At 38.8% G+C, this 14,175-nt stretch overlaps 1 protein-coding gene across 2 annotated transcripts in view; it reads right to left on the reverse strand.

Moving 5' to 3' along the window:
- Nucleotides 1-14,175, reverse strand: part of MAN1A2 (mannosidase alpha class 1A member 2) — a 141,776-nt gene that overhangs the window by 8,578 nt on the left and 119,023 nt on the right. The window contains exons 10-12 of one of the 2 annotated variants that reach the window (XM_080551394.1): nt 11,910-12,129; nt 6,913-7,085; nt 1,686-5,708 (exon numbers count right to left, since the gene is read on the reverse strand). In XM_080551394.1, the coding sequence (XP_080407520.1) occupies nt 5,697-5,708; nt 6,913-7,085; nt 11,910-12,129 (405 nt within the window). In that variant the 3' untranslated portion in view covers nt 1,686-5,696. Of the gene's footprint in view, nt 1-1,685; nt 5,709-6,912; nt 7,086-11,909; nt 12,130-14,175 lie in introns of those variants that run through there. The other variant, XM_080551393.1, reaches the window with a different exon arrangement.

The following is a 14,175-nucleotide window of genomic DNA, read 5'->3' on the forward strand; positions in this document are numbered from 1 at the left end:
CCCTTTATACAGCTGGAACTCAAGTCAATTTGTGTGCTGGACTGCAGAAGAGCATTTTATCATTAAAGCATGAAGTTTAAATCCACAAACATTCCATGCAGAAAGGGACCAATGGATCCTTGGTTCACAAACCAGCTAGCTGATCAGTTCCAACACAATACTGCAAAAAGCCTATTCAAAGAGGAGGAGACTGGGAAGAAGCTATCAGTAGTGCAGAGCACCTCTTGCCTATGCTTTCAGTCATTCACCTCATACTCACAACTTTACAGCATGCAAGGATATCAGCCATTAAAACCAGCCCCAAATAAATGACTCTGAAATGATTCACGGATTATCTGTGCTTCCCCACTACTTCGGTGGTGCTTCCTCAGCACACACTAACTCTTTTAATAGATTTATGCAGGGACAGAAAAGGCACAATGATGAAGGAAACTGGCTCAGGTTGTCTGTCATTAACAACTACTGAACACAGCTAGCTGTAGTTTAGTAATCTATAATGTGGTCCATTAGTTTGCATGAAGTTTCTTTCTGTATGACACCAGATTTCCTGTCTTTCTTGGCAAAGTCTAATTCTTTCTGTATTTCCTTATCTCAAGTGGAGCTGCCTCCAATTTTGGTTGGAAAAACTCCCTTTTTTGCTGGGACTTGAGCCTTGACACAAGAAGAAAGTGTATAGATGAATTCTTTTCAGATCTGGTTACTGCTGCAGTCTAGGGCGACACTGAGACTATTCACATGTGGGATATACGTTGACCAAGTTCTCTCTACAGTCTGGAGAAGAAGATGTATGTGTAACTAAAGAGCACCCACATCCATGACAATCTCTTCAGATACTATTGCACATCACAAGTCATGCTGGCTATTGCATGGCAGCTAAAGGGGGGGGGGGGGGGGGAAAAAAGAAGAAAAAAAAGAAGAAAGAAAAGGAAAGGAAAAAAATAATTGTGTGGCATACTTCTGAAGAAGTAATGCATATGCTGTTTATGGAACCACTTGTCCATTCCTCCTTACAAATCCTGTGAGCTGCTAGGCAGGTGTGATATGTATGAATAAAGGTCAAAACATTTTTGCTTTCTAAACAGGAAATGAAGTGAGTCCTCTTGCTCTTCTCTCTTTCTCTCTGTCTTTTTCAATAATAGTGCAGAACACCCCTTGTCTCTGCTCTGGAGTGTGACAAGCTATGGGAAAAGCTACAATGGTTACAGTTTTGCCAGAATTCCCGGCAATGCAGAGCATGACCTTGTTGGTGTCACTCTGGTCAACAATTCAGCAACCCTCACACTGTGTGCCACAGCTCAGACAGGAGAACCTTGCAAGTGGTTGTGACAAAATGAAAAGGAACAAATTATTTCACTTTTAAGGACACTGTCTCATTTTTCCCCAAGAATTAAACCTTTAAGTCAGTGTGAAAGACACAACTTTTTTTTATTTTTTTTATTTTGGAGACTGCAAACAACAGACAACACTTAGATCCTGCTCCACACTGCACAGGTCTCATGCTTGTAGTAGTAAAGAACTGTAAAGGAAAAATTCCTCCAGAAGACTATTAAATAGCTATTCAATATTTATTCAAGTAAGGGTGAACAAACTGGTCTTGATTCAGAGGCGTACAGAACTTCAGGACACTGTCTGAAGAGTTTGGTGATGAAGACAAGCTGCTTAAAAGCCACTTGAAATTTTCAGTGTTCTATCTTTACACAGGTCTCAGAGTACTTGGTGTACAGGCATCTGATATGCTACCTAGATACTCTTTCACTCAAGATCAATTTCCTTGACAAAATGATGCTAATTTTTATTGCACCCTGGAATACAGGGAAGTCCTAGAGGACTGGAAGAGTATCAAGGGAATGCTACTATTACAAAGCACTAGCAGACTGACTGGATAATTTTAGGATGACATACCTAAATCCCAAACAATTATGGAAACCCAAGTAAAGAAATAAAAAAATAAAAAAATAAAAAACCAAGAGGACAATTGACACCAATCAGCATGGTTTTACAGAAAACAATTTTCTCGGCAAGCTTGATTTCATTCTTTAAAGTCTACAAAGTAGCAGATAAAGGAAACTGCAAAAGTGTAATAAAACAAACATTTCTAAAGCAATTGACATGGTACCACAACACATTATGATAAGAAGAAAACAGCACTATACCATATCAATATAATTATCTTAATTAAAAAATGGCCAACAGTGCTCTAAGAATGATCTGGCAATGTAAACTCATTACCAAATAGGGCTGCTTTTCAGAGATACACAAGGAATGGTCGTTCAATTTTATCAATCACTGCAACACTGCTGCTAGCAAAAATGACATAGGGGAGTAACAGCAGTCAGTGCAATCTGGCGGTAACTGGAACCCAAACGAAATGAGTTTCATATGGCCAGATACAAAATGCTATATCTAGAAATAAAGGCCATGTAACTGCAGATTAGTCTGGAAAGTAGACGCTTAGAAGAATTCAATGGCCAAAAGAGAGAACTGAGTATGAGTTCCTACTAGGATGTTGTAGCAGGTATACACACAGGGATAGCAAACAGTAGCAAGCGTATAGTTTTAATTTTGCACAGGGCTGTGGGTAAAGACAAAAACTGAAATATGCAGCTTCAGAATTAATTTTTTAAAAAGGATGATGAACAACTGAGGTGGGTGCAGGTGTTTGGAGAAAGTGTTTTACAGCAGGAGACAGCACAATTTGTTTAGCCTCTTAAGACAACCCAGTAGTAGGTTTGTTGCAATCTGTGAAAACTCTGGAAAGAAAACATGGGGTAATAAAACACATTTTGATATGATATAGGAAGTCATAGGAAAATCCAATGATTGACAGCTGGAACTATATAAATTCAAATGGGAAATAAAACAGATACTTTTAACATTACAACTGATTAAATAATGGAACAAACCACCAAAGGAAGTGGATTTTCCAATTCCCCTTATTCAAATCAAGAGTAGAAAAGAAAAATATGTAATATTGTACTCTTGCCGAACACTTATCTCTGGGCTCAAATATGATGCAACGTGAAATTTTGGATCCTGTGACATACAAGGAGGTCACAGTGGATCTAGGTTCTTTTGAAGTAAAATTGTAGTTGCCTCTAGATCAGATCCCAATTCTCTCAGTCCCTCTGAGGGACTGTGGTTGCATGTGTGACTCTTCCTGACTGTGCTAACAACATGTTCATAAAAACTCTGCCAGGTTTTTCAACAGGTTACCTCCCAAAACACTCCTGTGGTAATCACAGCTTTCAAACCCTAAATTGTGAATCCACATTTCATTCTCCAACGCCTCCAACCTTTCCCCTACCAGCAGAACCTTCTCCCATTGTCTTATGCCTGGCTCTTTTCTATTTACTTTGCTTCACTAACTAGAGACCTATAGATCTTCCATCCCAACTTACTGTTCATCCTCAGACTGCCTTTTAAGTTAGCCCAAACTTGAGATCTTGTATATTTCTTTCACTGTAAGTAAGAACTGCAAATGAACTCTGCTACCTCTCTGGTACAACCCTGCTGAGAAAGACATGCAAGTCCTCAGCAAAGCTAAGACATTTACTCATACAGCTTAGATTACTAATTGGCTTTACATGTCTATTGTGAGGCAGCGGCTCTTACTGGTTTCAAATTACTAGCCTAAAAAGGATTTCAGTCATCTTCTGTATTTACTCTGGATACCTTGCATGCATATTTCAGTAAAAGTTCATGCAAACACCCAGCACACCATCATCCACTTTGGCTGGCCCAGTACAATTGGGATTAGTTTTGCCTACAGTGCTAGGCATAGTATTAGGGAGAATTAGCCTTTTTTTTTTTTTAATTAGGAAAGAGACAGAGACCCTGTTCCAGTGATTCAGGATTGCTGTTACAATCTAGATCCAACTTCCACTGGATGAAGAGATGACAGAGCAGGCCTTGGCCAAACCACAACATTAGCACTAAAATGCCCAAATTCTGTCCAAATACATAGATAATAAAAGCCAATGAGAAGCTGTCATTAGTGAAATAAAAAGCCAACAAGAAGCTGTCAGTGAAATAGATAATGAAAAGAGTTCAAAAATATGTATACACACAAAATACAGTCTTCCGTGCAAATTCCCACTGATTTAAAGCAGGGAGAGATCTGGGCTGGGAGTGCTAATAAACCTGAATAATGGAGTATACTTAAAAAAGCCAGGCAGTTCTACAGTGTACCCTGGACCAACTCTGGAGAGTTTTTACAATGAAACAGGCTTCTAACATATTGGTGAACTAACTCAAATCCATTTGGGTAGGGATTTATTCATCTGTTCAAAGAAGCAAACAAGGGAGACCACCATGAAATCAGTCATCAAACGTTAGGTTCAATGCTAAAAAAAAAAAAAAAAAAAGACCATTTCAAATTCTGAAACAAAATACATTTTCCCCTGAAGTGTCAAGGATCTACTAGAATTCTGATGAAGAAAATACCATTCATCATGAGAAGTCTGTACTACAGATTTCAAAGTATGTTTCAGTGGTCAAAAAGCATCAGGAAAGTGAATACACTCTGTTACAAAAGAGCACATCCTATGTGTTATATGAGATAATTCTCTATTTATAAATGGAGGAATAAGCACAGCCGGAAATGCATGTGTCAAAGAAGGGAAAGTAGTGAGTAGGTGTGAGGACTAAACATAAGAACTTACTATCTATATGTAGGGAATAAAAAATTCTGAGGAGCAAAAAGCTTCCCAAACTCCTTTGTTAGTGTGACAGTGGGAGAAGGAAAAACTCTAATCATGGGATGGAGGGGCATGCAAAACCACTTATGAAAAGTTCAAAAATACTCTACGAGTATGTTGGATTAAGAAACTCTTTATTGAATAAGTAAGCAGAAGAAGACACTCTGTAAGGACAGATGCAGTTAAGCACATGGGGTGCTTAATTTACACAACTTCAATGCAGGTGATGTGGGATAAAATAAAATATTAGCCCTGTACAAATAGAAAACTGGGGACAGGGGAGGAGAGAGGAAGGGTTTGGTTTGAAAGCACTAGGGGGAACCAAGATATGAAGGCAGATGGCGAAAACTGAACAAATGCAATCCAAAAACATGCTTTGCACTGTGATTGAGACAGAGGTCTTGGCCCGAAAAATTTGTATTTGCATTCTTTAACCTAGTATAAATGCTCTAATCTCATCTCTCATCACCCAGACAGAGCTTCTGACAGGAGCTGGTGTTAGATCAGCAGGCATTTGTTGCACACACACTGGCAAGGAATAGGTTACTAAATCCATTTCTTTGTCATATTAGAAACATTTATAGTTCAAGCAGAAGGGAAGATATGACTCAATGTTTGATGTTTTACAGATAGCAGCAATGGATTCTGGAATACAAATCTGACAAATGTGGAACCTCTCTGCAGAATAACATGACGTTGGTTTTAACAAAACAGTCTACAAAGCAAAACCTAACTAAAACTAAGACACAACCTTAAAATATTAGGATTCTTCTACATGATTGTAAATGCACTGAGGAAGGATAGGGATGAGCTGAGTTAAAATACCCCAAACCTTCCCTAACTGTCTTTGACGTTGTAAATACAGACTTCTCAACAGATCTCCTCTTGCTCCGGGTACTTTTTCTGGGTTGCTTTCCTCTTGAGCTAAACTGGTTTTGACCTGCAGGAAAACATTTCTCCAGGCTCTTGATTCTTCTCTTCCTTGGCTCTTCCCTCATCTCATTTGCCTGGCTGTAGTCAAAATATTTCATTAGTGTCTTGTTATCTTTAACGTTTATTCTGATCTCTGAAACTGGCTTTGAGCTGTTTCCAAAGACTGCTGGAGCTACAGTAGGAAAGTGGAGGAGCTGCAGTGTCCACTGGCCACTCAGATCTTGAAGAGGACCAGAAAACTGCTTGGACAGTGAATTAGCTTTGCATGACCCTGGTACAAGCAGGTGGAACCAGTGAGAAACAAGAGACCAGAAAAGGCTCACAGTTCAGATCTGGGAAGCATTCAAAATGAGAAACTTTTGGAAATTACAAATAATTTTTATGAAGCCTAGTTATTCATATAGATAGCCTACAAACTATAACTATCAGATATCTATGTGCAAAGAATGAATGAGGGAAGGCCATGAGCACAGAGATTAGGATTTTTAGTATGAATCTGGGTTTCTGTAGATCAGTATAAGCATTTCCAATAAGACTCAAAAGCATTTTCACTCTCAGGCACTTGTTTAAGATATACAATGACCAGATTTAAACCCAGTGAAGCAGCCATACAAGGGAGCAACAATCTCTTAAGTACCTTAGCAACCATTTTTAAGTTCTGCCTTATGTGCCATTGCTTATTCACTTTATGGTCTATCTACTTCTTGTGATGCTGTATTTTTTCATTATAATTGAGTAAATTTAAATTGACTGGCAATTTTATTTCCTTCCTTTCAGACAGCTAAGATAAGAAAAAGCCATTATATCAACCCACATGTATATGCTATCTAGTCTACAAACCTTCTGAAAACAGCTGTCCTTCCACTTGAGTTTTAATAGCAGACCAAGTAGAAATCTTAAGAACAGCAGTCTTTTAATCTAAACAAAGTGCTAACACATGTTTAATAAAGTTATATATAATATGCTTTCATTTCCCAGGATAAATTACCTCTCCTAGCAGCTATGGACTACTGATTACAGTAGGAGTCATGACCAGTAGATTCTAATTTCAGACCTAAAACTCATCAGATATATAACGCTGAACGTCTCATCTGTGAAGCTCTTTTGGCATTTGCAGAACAGGAAGAACACTATGCACCTCCACATATACCCTGGTTTACTGGAACTCGTAAAAATCAACTACCATTTGAAGTGTTTCTGGATATCAGTACCACTGGATGAAAGTGGCTACAAAGGGAAAATAAGTTGAATTAATTTAGTGATAGATAATTAATACAGTTACCTGTGTCGCCTCCCAGCCCCACTGCCTGTACTTGGGATCGTGGGTGAATCTCCACATATACCAGTAGGTCTCAATCACCTCTGGTCTTAGGATGTAGTACTTCTCGTTCTGCCGCACTGCCACTGCCTCTACACCACCGTCAAATTTGAATGCTTCTGGACCCAGCTTTAATGCTGCAGAGGAAAGAAAAAAGTTTTTTTTTTTTTTTCTTAAAAACAAAAAAGAGAGAGAAAGAAATGTATTCCTTATAAATCTTTACAGGAAGAGTGGATAGGAGTCTGCTACATCCCAAGCATGTGAGAGAAGCAGAAACGAGCTTGTCTTTAAGCAGTCTCATAAATATTTCCTATTGTTGAGGCCTTTAATTTTTCTTATGAATAATTTATCCAATTCCTGTGAGAAAAATACCTATCTTGACAAGAGTAGAGTAATCCTCCTGAAAACTAATGAATCACTAAGAATATAAACACATTAATACATTCAACTATAGGATAAAATTAAAGTGGCTGACATTTGTTCTTCATAAGCAAAAGAAACAAAAAGGGTCACCAGAGGTTTTAATGTCCTTTGATCCCACCCAGCACAGCTGGAAAAGATCTTAGAACAAAAACAGGTGTCACCACCACATATAACTGGCATCTTATTCAAACTCTCTTGGTTTAGGGAAGTGCTGTCAAACCACCATAACTGATGTGCTTCATAATGCGATCCTCAAGTAAAGGGTTTCAAAATAAGTCAACGTAAACTTAGTCACACCTGAAAATGAATCTCTGAACTAAGAGATTTCCCATTTCTGTCCTTAAAGGAAGATGTAATAGTACTGTGCCAGCATCCGTGCGACTATTTGTTTAAAAAGGATGTACCTTTAGAAATACTTTCCATACTACGAAGCTGCAGCTCCACACATTTTTAATTACACAGCTACAACCTGGACTGTCACAAGTCCATGGAGCCAGATGGGATCCACCCAAGGGTGCTGAGGGAGGGGAGCTGGCAGACGCGATTGCTGAGCCGCTTTCTATCATCTATTAGCAGTCGTGGTCAAACAGAGAGGTCCCAGATGAGTAGAGACTTGCTAATGTGACGCCCATCTATAAGAAGGGTCATAAGGAGAATCCGGGGAACTACAGGCCTGTCAACCTGACCTCAGTGCCAGGGAAAATTATGGAACAGATCATCTTGAGTGCAATCACACAACATGTGCAAGACAACCAGGGGATCAGGACCAGCCAGCGTGGGTTCATGGAAGGCAAGTCCTGCCTAACCAACCTCATCTCCTTCTATGACCTGGTGACCCGCCTGGTGGATGACAGAAAGGCTGTTGACATAGTCTACCTAGACTTCAGCAAAGCCTTTGACACAGTCTTCTGGAGAAGCTGGCAGCCTATGGCTTGGACTGGCACACTCTTTGCTGGGTTAAAAACTGGCTGGATGGCCGGGCCCAGAGATGGGAGCTACAGTCCCAGCTTTGGGACTACAGAAGTTCTTCAAGATATTTTTGTTTGAGACTTTCTGAATGATTCCATCAAGGTACATTGTTATTTTATACTTCTTACAAAAACAAGTAATCATTATTCCACGTTTAGCTGCCTTCTGTGAGTCTTGGGACAGAGACAGCATCTGGTCATATCTTAACAATGTCTCAGCTGAAATCTTATTCATTGGATTTATTCTGCATTGGTGTTGTCACACTTAAAAGAACACCTACTGCTACACCCAGATTCTGAGAGCAGGTCTTGTCATAAACTTTATATATGTGCAAGAAACTTCATCACAAAATAATCTCTGTGTAATCAATACTTTATGTAAAATCAGCCAATGGGTGAGAAAAATCTTATGTATAAGCGATGGTATATTTTTCTAAAATAGTGTGCTGTAAATCATCACTTTCTGCCACCTATACAGATGATCTTGCTTATTAATTTAACCTCTAAAATACCTAGGAAAGTCAATTATTCAGTTTGATTTCTTAGTGGTATTTCTGTTCTTTTTGTTTCACTGGACATCTTTTTTTCACTATCATTTATGGCTTCCACTTTACTAGTTATTCTATGCCTTTGCCATGTCTTTCAATGGTGCAAGCATGTAAAACAGAACTAATCCCCAGTAACCAGAATACTTCAAGGTGTGCAGTCCACACACAAGCTTAAACTTTGACAAACCTAGCAGCATGAATAAGTGAAAATTTTAGCCTTACCAAAGCCCACTGACAGCATTATGACCCCTTGTGCTGTGCCAGTACATGCTCAGACAGATCAAAGCATGTCTTGCATCTTTAATTCTCACTATCTTCTCTTCAAACTGCATACCTCACTACAGAAAAATCTCAAAATCTCTTGTCAAAGGATGGGAGATTTAGGATGACTGCAGCAATAATCTATCAATAGCTTACGCTACAGAACAAAAGCAGAGTAGGTATGAAACAGAGGCATGTGTGGATTACACACCACAAGAGTATGTGGACTCGGGAAATATTACTGACTCAGAGGCAGAACAGAATCATGGCTGTACCTTCCAAAGACCATCAGCTTCCTCCAGCTGGTGAATTAGAAAGGCATCCCACAGGGACTGCTAGACCGATCCTCAGCTTCAACAGAATCTACAGGGATTTTCATAGAGCCATAGCAAGAGCCTGAGCTTCTCGGGATATCCCCAGTCAATTTTCCAGGCTACAACTCAGGAGTCTTAAGACTTCCCACAGGTATTCCTGCAGAACCTTGACAGGTGAATCAGATTTTCGGAGTGACTGAGCCCCTGCATAAGCCCATCATTGATTACATGAGATCCTAATTGCCATTGGGAAATGATGTCCACGCAAATACAACAGGAAAAGTTGCAAGGACTTTCCAACTCCTCTGTACTAATCAGCACTGTGGAGCAGACAGCATCATGAGAGATGAAATGGGTAACTTAAGTGCTAAGAGAATGCAATCTGGTGGGAAAGACAATACAAAGGTTGTAGTAACATCTAGAAGGATTAAGCAAAAACTTGTAACAAGCCATGTAGGAGAAGGCTGTCGTGTAGACAGACCACCTTATATTTGGACAAGAAGACTTGGACTCAACTTGAGAAAGCAACATGCATAGGACAGCAAATTTTTCTCTAGGGGTAGGTCTGCAAGTGACTTCAGATTTGGTCCCAAAAAATAGCAGGGTATCAACATAGTTTAACTGCCCAAAGCTAACTTGAAGGAAATGATTAAACTGTTTTTGAATAATCAGTCCCCAAGGGTAATAAAAGAAAACACTTTTACCTGAGTTGGGTTACTGTGGTGGCCAGGTTCCATGTGAAAAAAATCAGATCTGTACAGAGGTCAAGAAACTGACTTTTGAACTGGAATTGGTCTATGTCTACCACAAAACATAACTATCTCCTGTTATCTGTTTTGACTGAGATGTGGAATAAGGCATCCTTGAAATCAAGAAACAGAAGTCCTCTTCTCTGTATAGGTAGGATGTTCTCTATCACCAACCAGAACTGAGCACACGTATGAGTGTAAATAGTCCTTTTAAGTCCAAAATTGGGTCTCATCCTTCCTCCACATCTGCTCCTATGAAAAAACTATGCAATTGCCAACTAACAGTGTTATGTAATAAGGCAGAGATGGAACCCTGTGGACTGAGACTGAAACTTTGTTTGACCCAGCAAGACACGTAGGTGCAATGGGCTGTAGGCTTATTTTTTTTTTCTTTATGCTATTACTACACCAATGAAAGTATCTCTCCTAACCACCAAATTGAATTTTTTAAAATTAAAAGTGATGATACAATGACACTATATAATCCTTGTGAATAAATACATGAATTCACATCTTAAAACTGCTTGGAGTTTTAGTTCCCCTTTACTTCTGCTAGCAAGGTATTTCAGAAGCTTCTGTGATGGACCCACAAGGCCATTTACAATTTCTAGCCTACATTCATCCATGGTGAGCATACAGTTCTTGCTCTTGGTATAACTGTGTTGCTTGTGTCTTAAAATAGCTCTATTTCTTTTCAGTGTTTATCCCTTGATATGACAACAAATGTATTTCCTTCTTGGTCATTATTTTTCTCATATAGGCAGGCCAACATCTCTTATTTTCCTACTGTAAAATAAAAGCTCTGTCACTCTCATTATTCTGTTGGTCATTCTCTGCATTCTTTCTGCTTCAAAATTCAGATTTGTACAGAGTATTCTGGATGACAAATTATACATGTCTTCTAAGGCAGGGTTAATATTCACTTATCTCTCTTGAAAATTCTTTACCTGATACAGACTAGGGCTGCACTGGCATTTTTCAACTTCCAGTTTACAGAACAAGCTCCTGCCTTTTTTGTAGTAACTTTTTCTTTCTGACAGTCCAGTCCTCCAAGGTCTCCCTTTCCTTACTCTGAGACTCTTCTGTTTTAACCGTTTCTTTTGACTTTTTGGCCACAGTAAGCACAATCAGCACAATCCAACTTTATGCATCAAGGTCACTATTTAAGACAAAAGAAAACCTGGTCCAAAAGACTAAATTGAGAAATATCCAGCCCAATGGTAACACTGCCTCCTCATTAGGCAGGTCTTTGTCCACCTCCCAATTTAGTAATCTCCATCCTCTCACGTTTAATTGTACTTACCCATAATCTACTACTACTAAAACCAAAAAAACGGCACTTACAAATTTCTTATCCTACATAACTGTAAAAATGGTATGTATGAAATGAGAAACTGCCCTACATATCTGGGAGGACAAGAGTTCACACATACTCTTTCCTCCCTGCACCCACATAACATATCTTTGCCAACTGATGCAAAGATATGGATAAACATGCAGGAGGGAACTATAAAAAGTCTGTTTTTTGCATTTACTTACCATGGTGGAGATCAGAGTAAACACATGGATGTTAAGAAAATCACACTGGTATTAAAAACAATATTAGACAAGGAACAGGTCCATAACAACTCTTAAAAACAACTTCAATAATTTCTGTATTTCAACTACCGAAATAACTAAATTAGCAATGCATCTTACTTGTTCTGTCATATGATTCATGACAAGTATGTGCAATTTCAGCTCCAAGCTGCAAGTAATGTCCAGCTTTGTCATCTCGGGAACCATCTGCTCCAAGGGCAAACATTCCCCCTGCAAAACAGGTCAAATGGCCCATCTTTCTTTCAAGGTGCCCATTCTTCCACTCCCCAATGAAGGTCAGTCCTCCATTGGACTTTCTGATGAGATGTTTTTCTATGGCCTACAAGAAGATTAAGAGAACTTTCAAATACTGTTTTAAATGCAAATTTTACATACTAACACTTCTTTAAAGAATAAAATACTGTTTTCAAAAAGTAAATATTTTTTTCTTCTGCCAAACTCACTTCTGAGCACTACAGGAACGAACAGCTGTAAGAATACAATTTCAATGAACATTAAAAAATACCCTACCTGCTAAACGATGCTATTGAGACCAGCCACAGGAAAGTCAAAACACAGATGACGCTGCAATTTTATCTGAGAATTCATCACGTTTTATGTCTCACATGGCTGTTTGTCTACCTGTTAACTCTGAGAAGTAAATAAATGTTCTACTGTACAGTCTGTGTGTACTCAGAAAACACATCCAAATTGGATGCTTTTGGTCAGCAATATACGTAAATGAACCACTTGTACTCTCAGTCAGCCTTTAATAGAAAGTGACAGGAATGCTCCAGCCACCTTTTAGCTTCTCCACAGCGGCCTTCTGATTGCACACAGGTAAAGAATGGGTGAGGGTTAGAATAGTTGTTCACAAAAAGCACTATTATTAACAGATGAAGTTACAGCTGTTTTTTCTTTGCACATTTGTACCAATATATATTGTTGCTTGTGATTTATAAAATGGTACTCTTTTGGTACTGTTTGAAGAACAGTACCTTTCCAAAGTTTGCAAAATACATGGAAAAATGCATTTACTTAAGCCTCTTTCAAAGAGGGTGATAATCTCTACCATCTACTGCAGTACTTACTTGAAGGGATGAAAGACACTGACTCCTGATGGCTCTTGAACAGGAGACCTTTATTGCCATTTTCACCACTACATATACTTTCCCCGTAGCCCCATGTGCTGTCCACGCGCCTGAATCTGTCATACAGTTGGTTAGAGACCCTCCGACACGCGCCTCAAGCCAGCCAGCAATTGGCCACTGCTCAAAGCTCATCTTTAACACTGTAGCCAAGTTAATTTATCTCGACCTTGCTCAAGTTTTTGTTTCTACCACTTATTTCCTTGTTATCTCTAATTCAGGGATGTGTGAAACAGCGCAAAGCCACCTGCGAATTCCTTTCCCACACTTACTCTCTTTAGCATTATACCTTTTTTCTTCTAACAACTTTCTAGTTACATGACAGTTTGAGTCCATTATAATTATCTTCTTTAGCACGGAGACATTTTTCCTACCTTCTTTCCAGAAATTTCTTTTGTACTTCCACACATAACTATCTGCTGGGTTCACAACTTCCTTTAAAGTGCATGAAAGTACTGGTCAGAGTACTCCAAGGCTGATTAGAGTTGAAGGATTAAAGTGCCATTAAAAAGGCATTTACTACTCTCCTTCCCATCCCCAAGATCTACTACAGAAGTGACCTATTACTCCTTTCCACTACTTTTCTGATGCCTACAATAAATTATACCCCAAAGGTGCACAACTATATTTTGCACTGAAATGTGATATACTGAGACCTGATACCGCACAGAGGATCTTGCACACAACTGCAGTGATTATCTTGGATGCGGAGGTCATGTCTGCTTCACACAGTTGTATCATTGGTATCTACCCAGTGCTAGCCATACAGGTTGTTACCATACAGACTATGGTAACATATACATAGTTTGCAACTTATCATTCAGATATAAAACTAAACAGTGAAATAGCTGTGACAGTAGATATTCCAAATTTAAAAAAAAAAAAAAAAGACAGTGCTGAAGTACTACAAGGCTGTCAAAGCAGCTGTACTGAACCCAGCAAAATTTGACAGCAGTCCTCCATCCACATTCTGAAATAGCATCTGACAGTCTTCTAAATTTTTCTTCAACAGTACCCCAATGGAAAAACAAAAACCAAAACCAAAACCAAAAAAAAAAGAAAAAAAAAACAAACTAAAAAAGCAGCAACAACAAAACACACAAAAGCACAACAGAATTATTGAAATTATTATCAGAAAAAAAAAAACAAAAAACAAAAACAGAATTCTTAGGATTAGGAGCCTGGGGAAGGTGATAATACAAATACTAATTGGAAATAGTTGTATGTGTACTTTGTTT

Source organism: Anser brachyrhynchus (genome assembly GCF_964034855.1).
Source record: "Anser brachyrhynchus genome assembly, chromosome: 1".
In the NCBI taxonomy this organism is placed as follows: Eukaryota; Metazoa; Chordata; class Aves; order Anseriformes; family Anatidae; genus Anser; species Anser brachyrhynchus.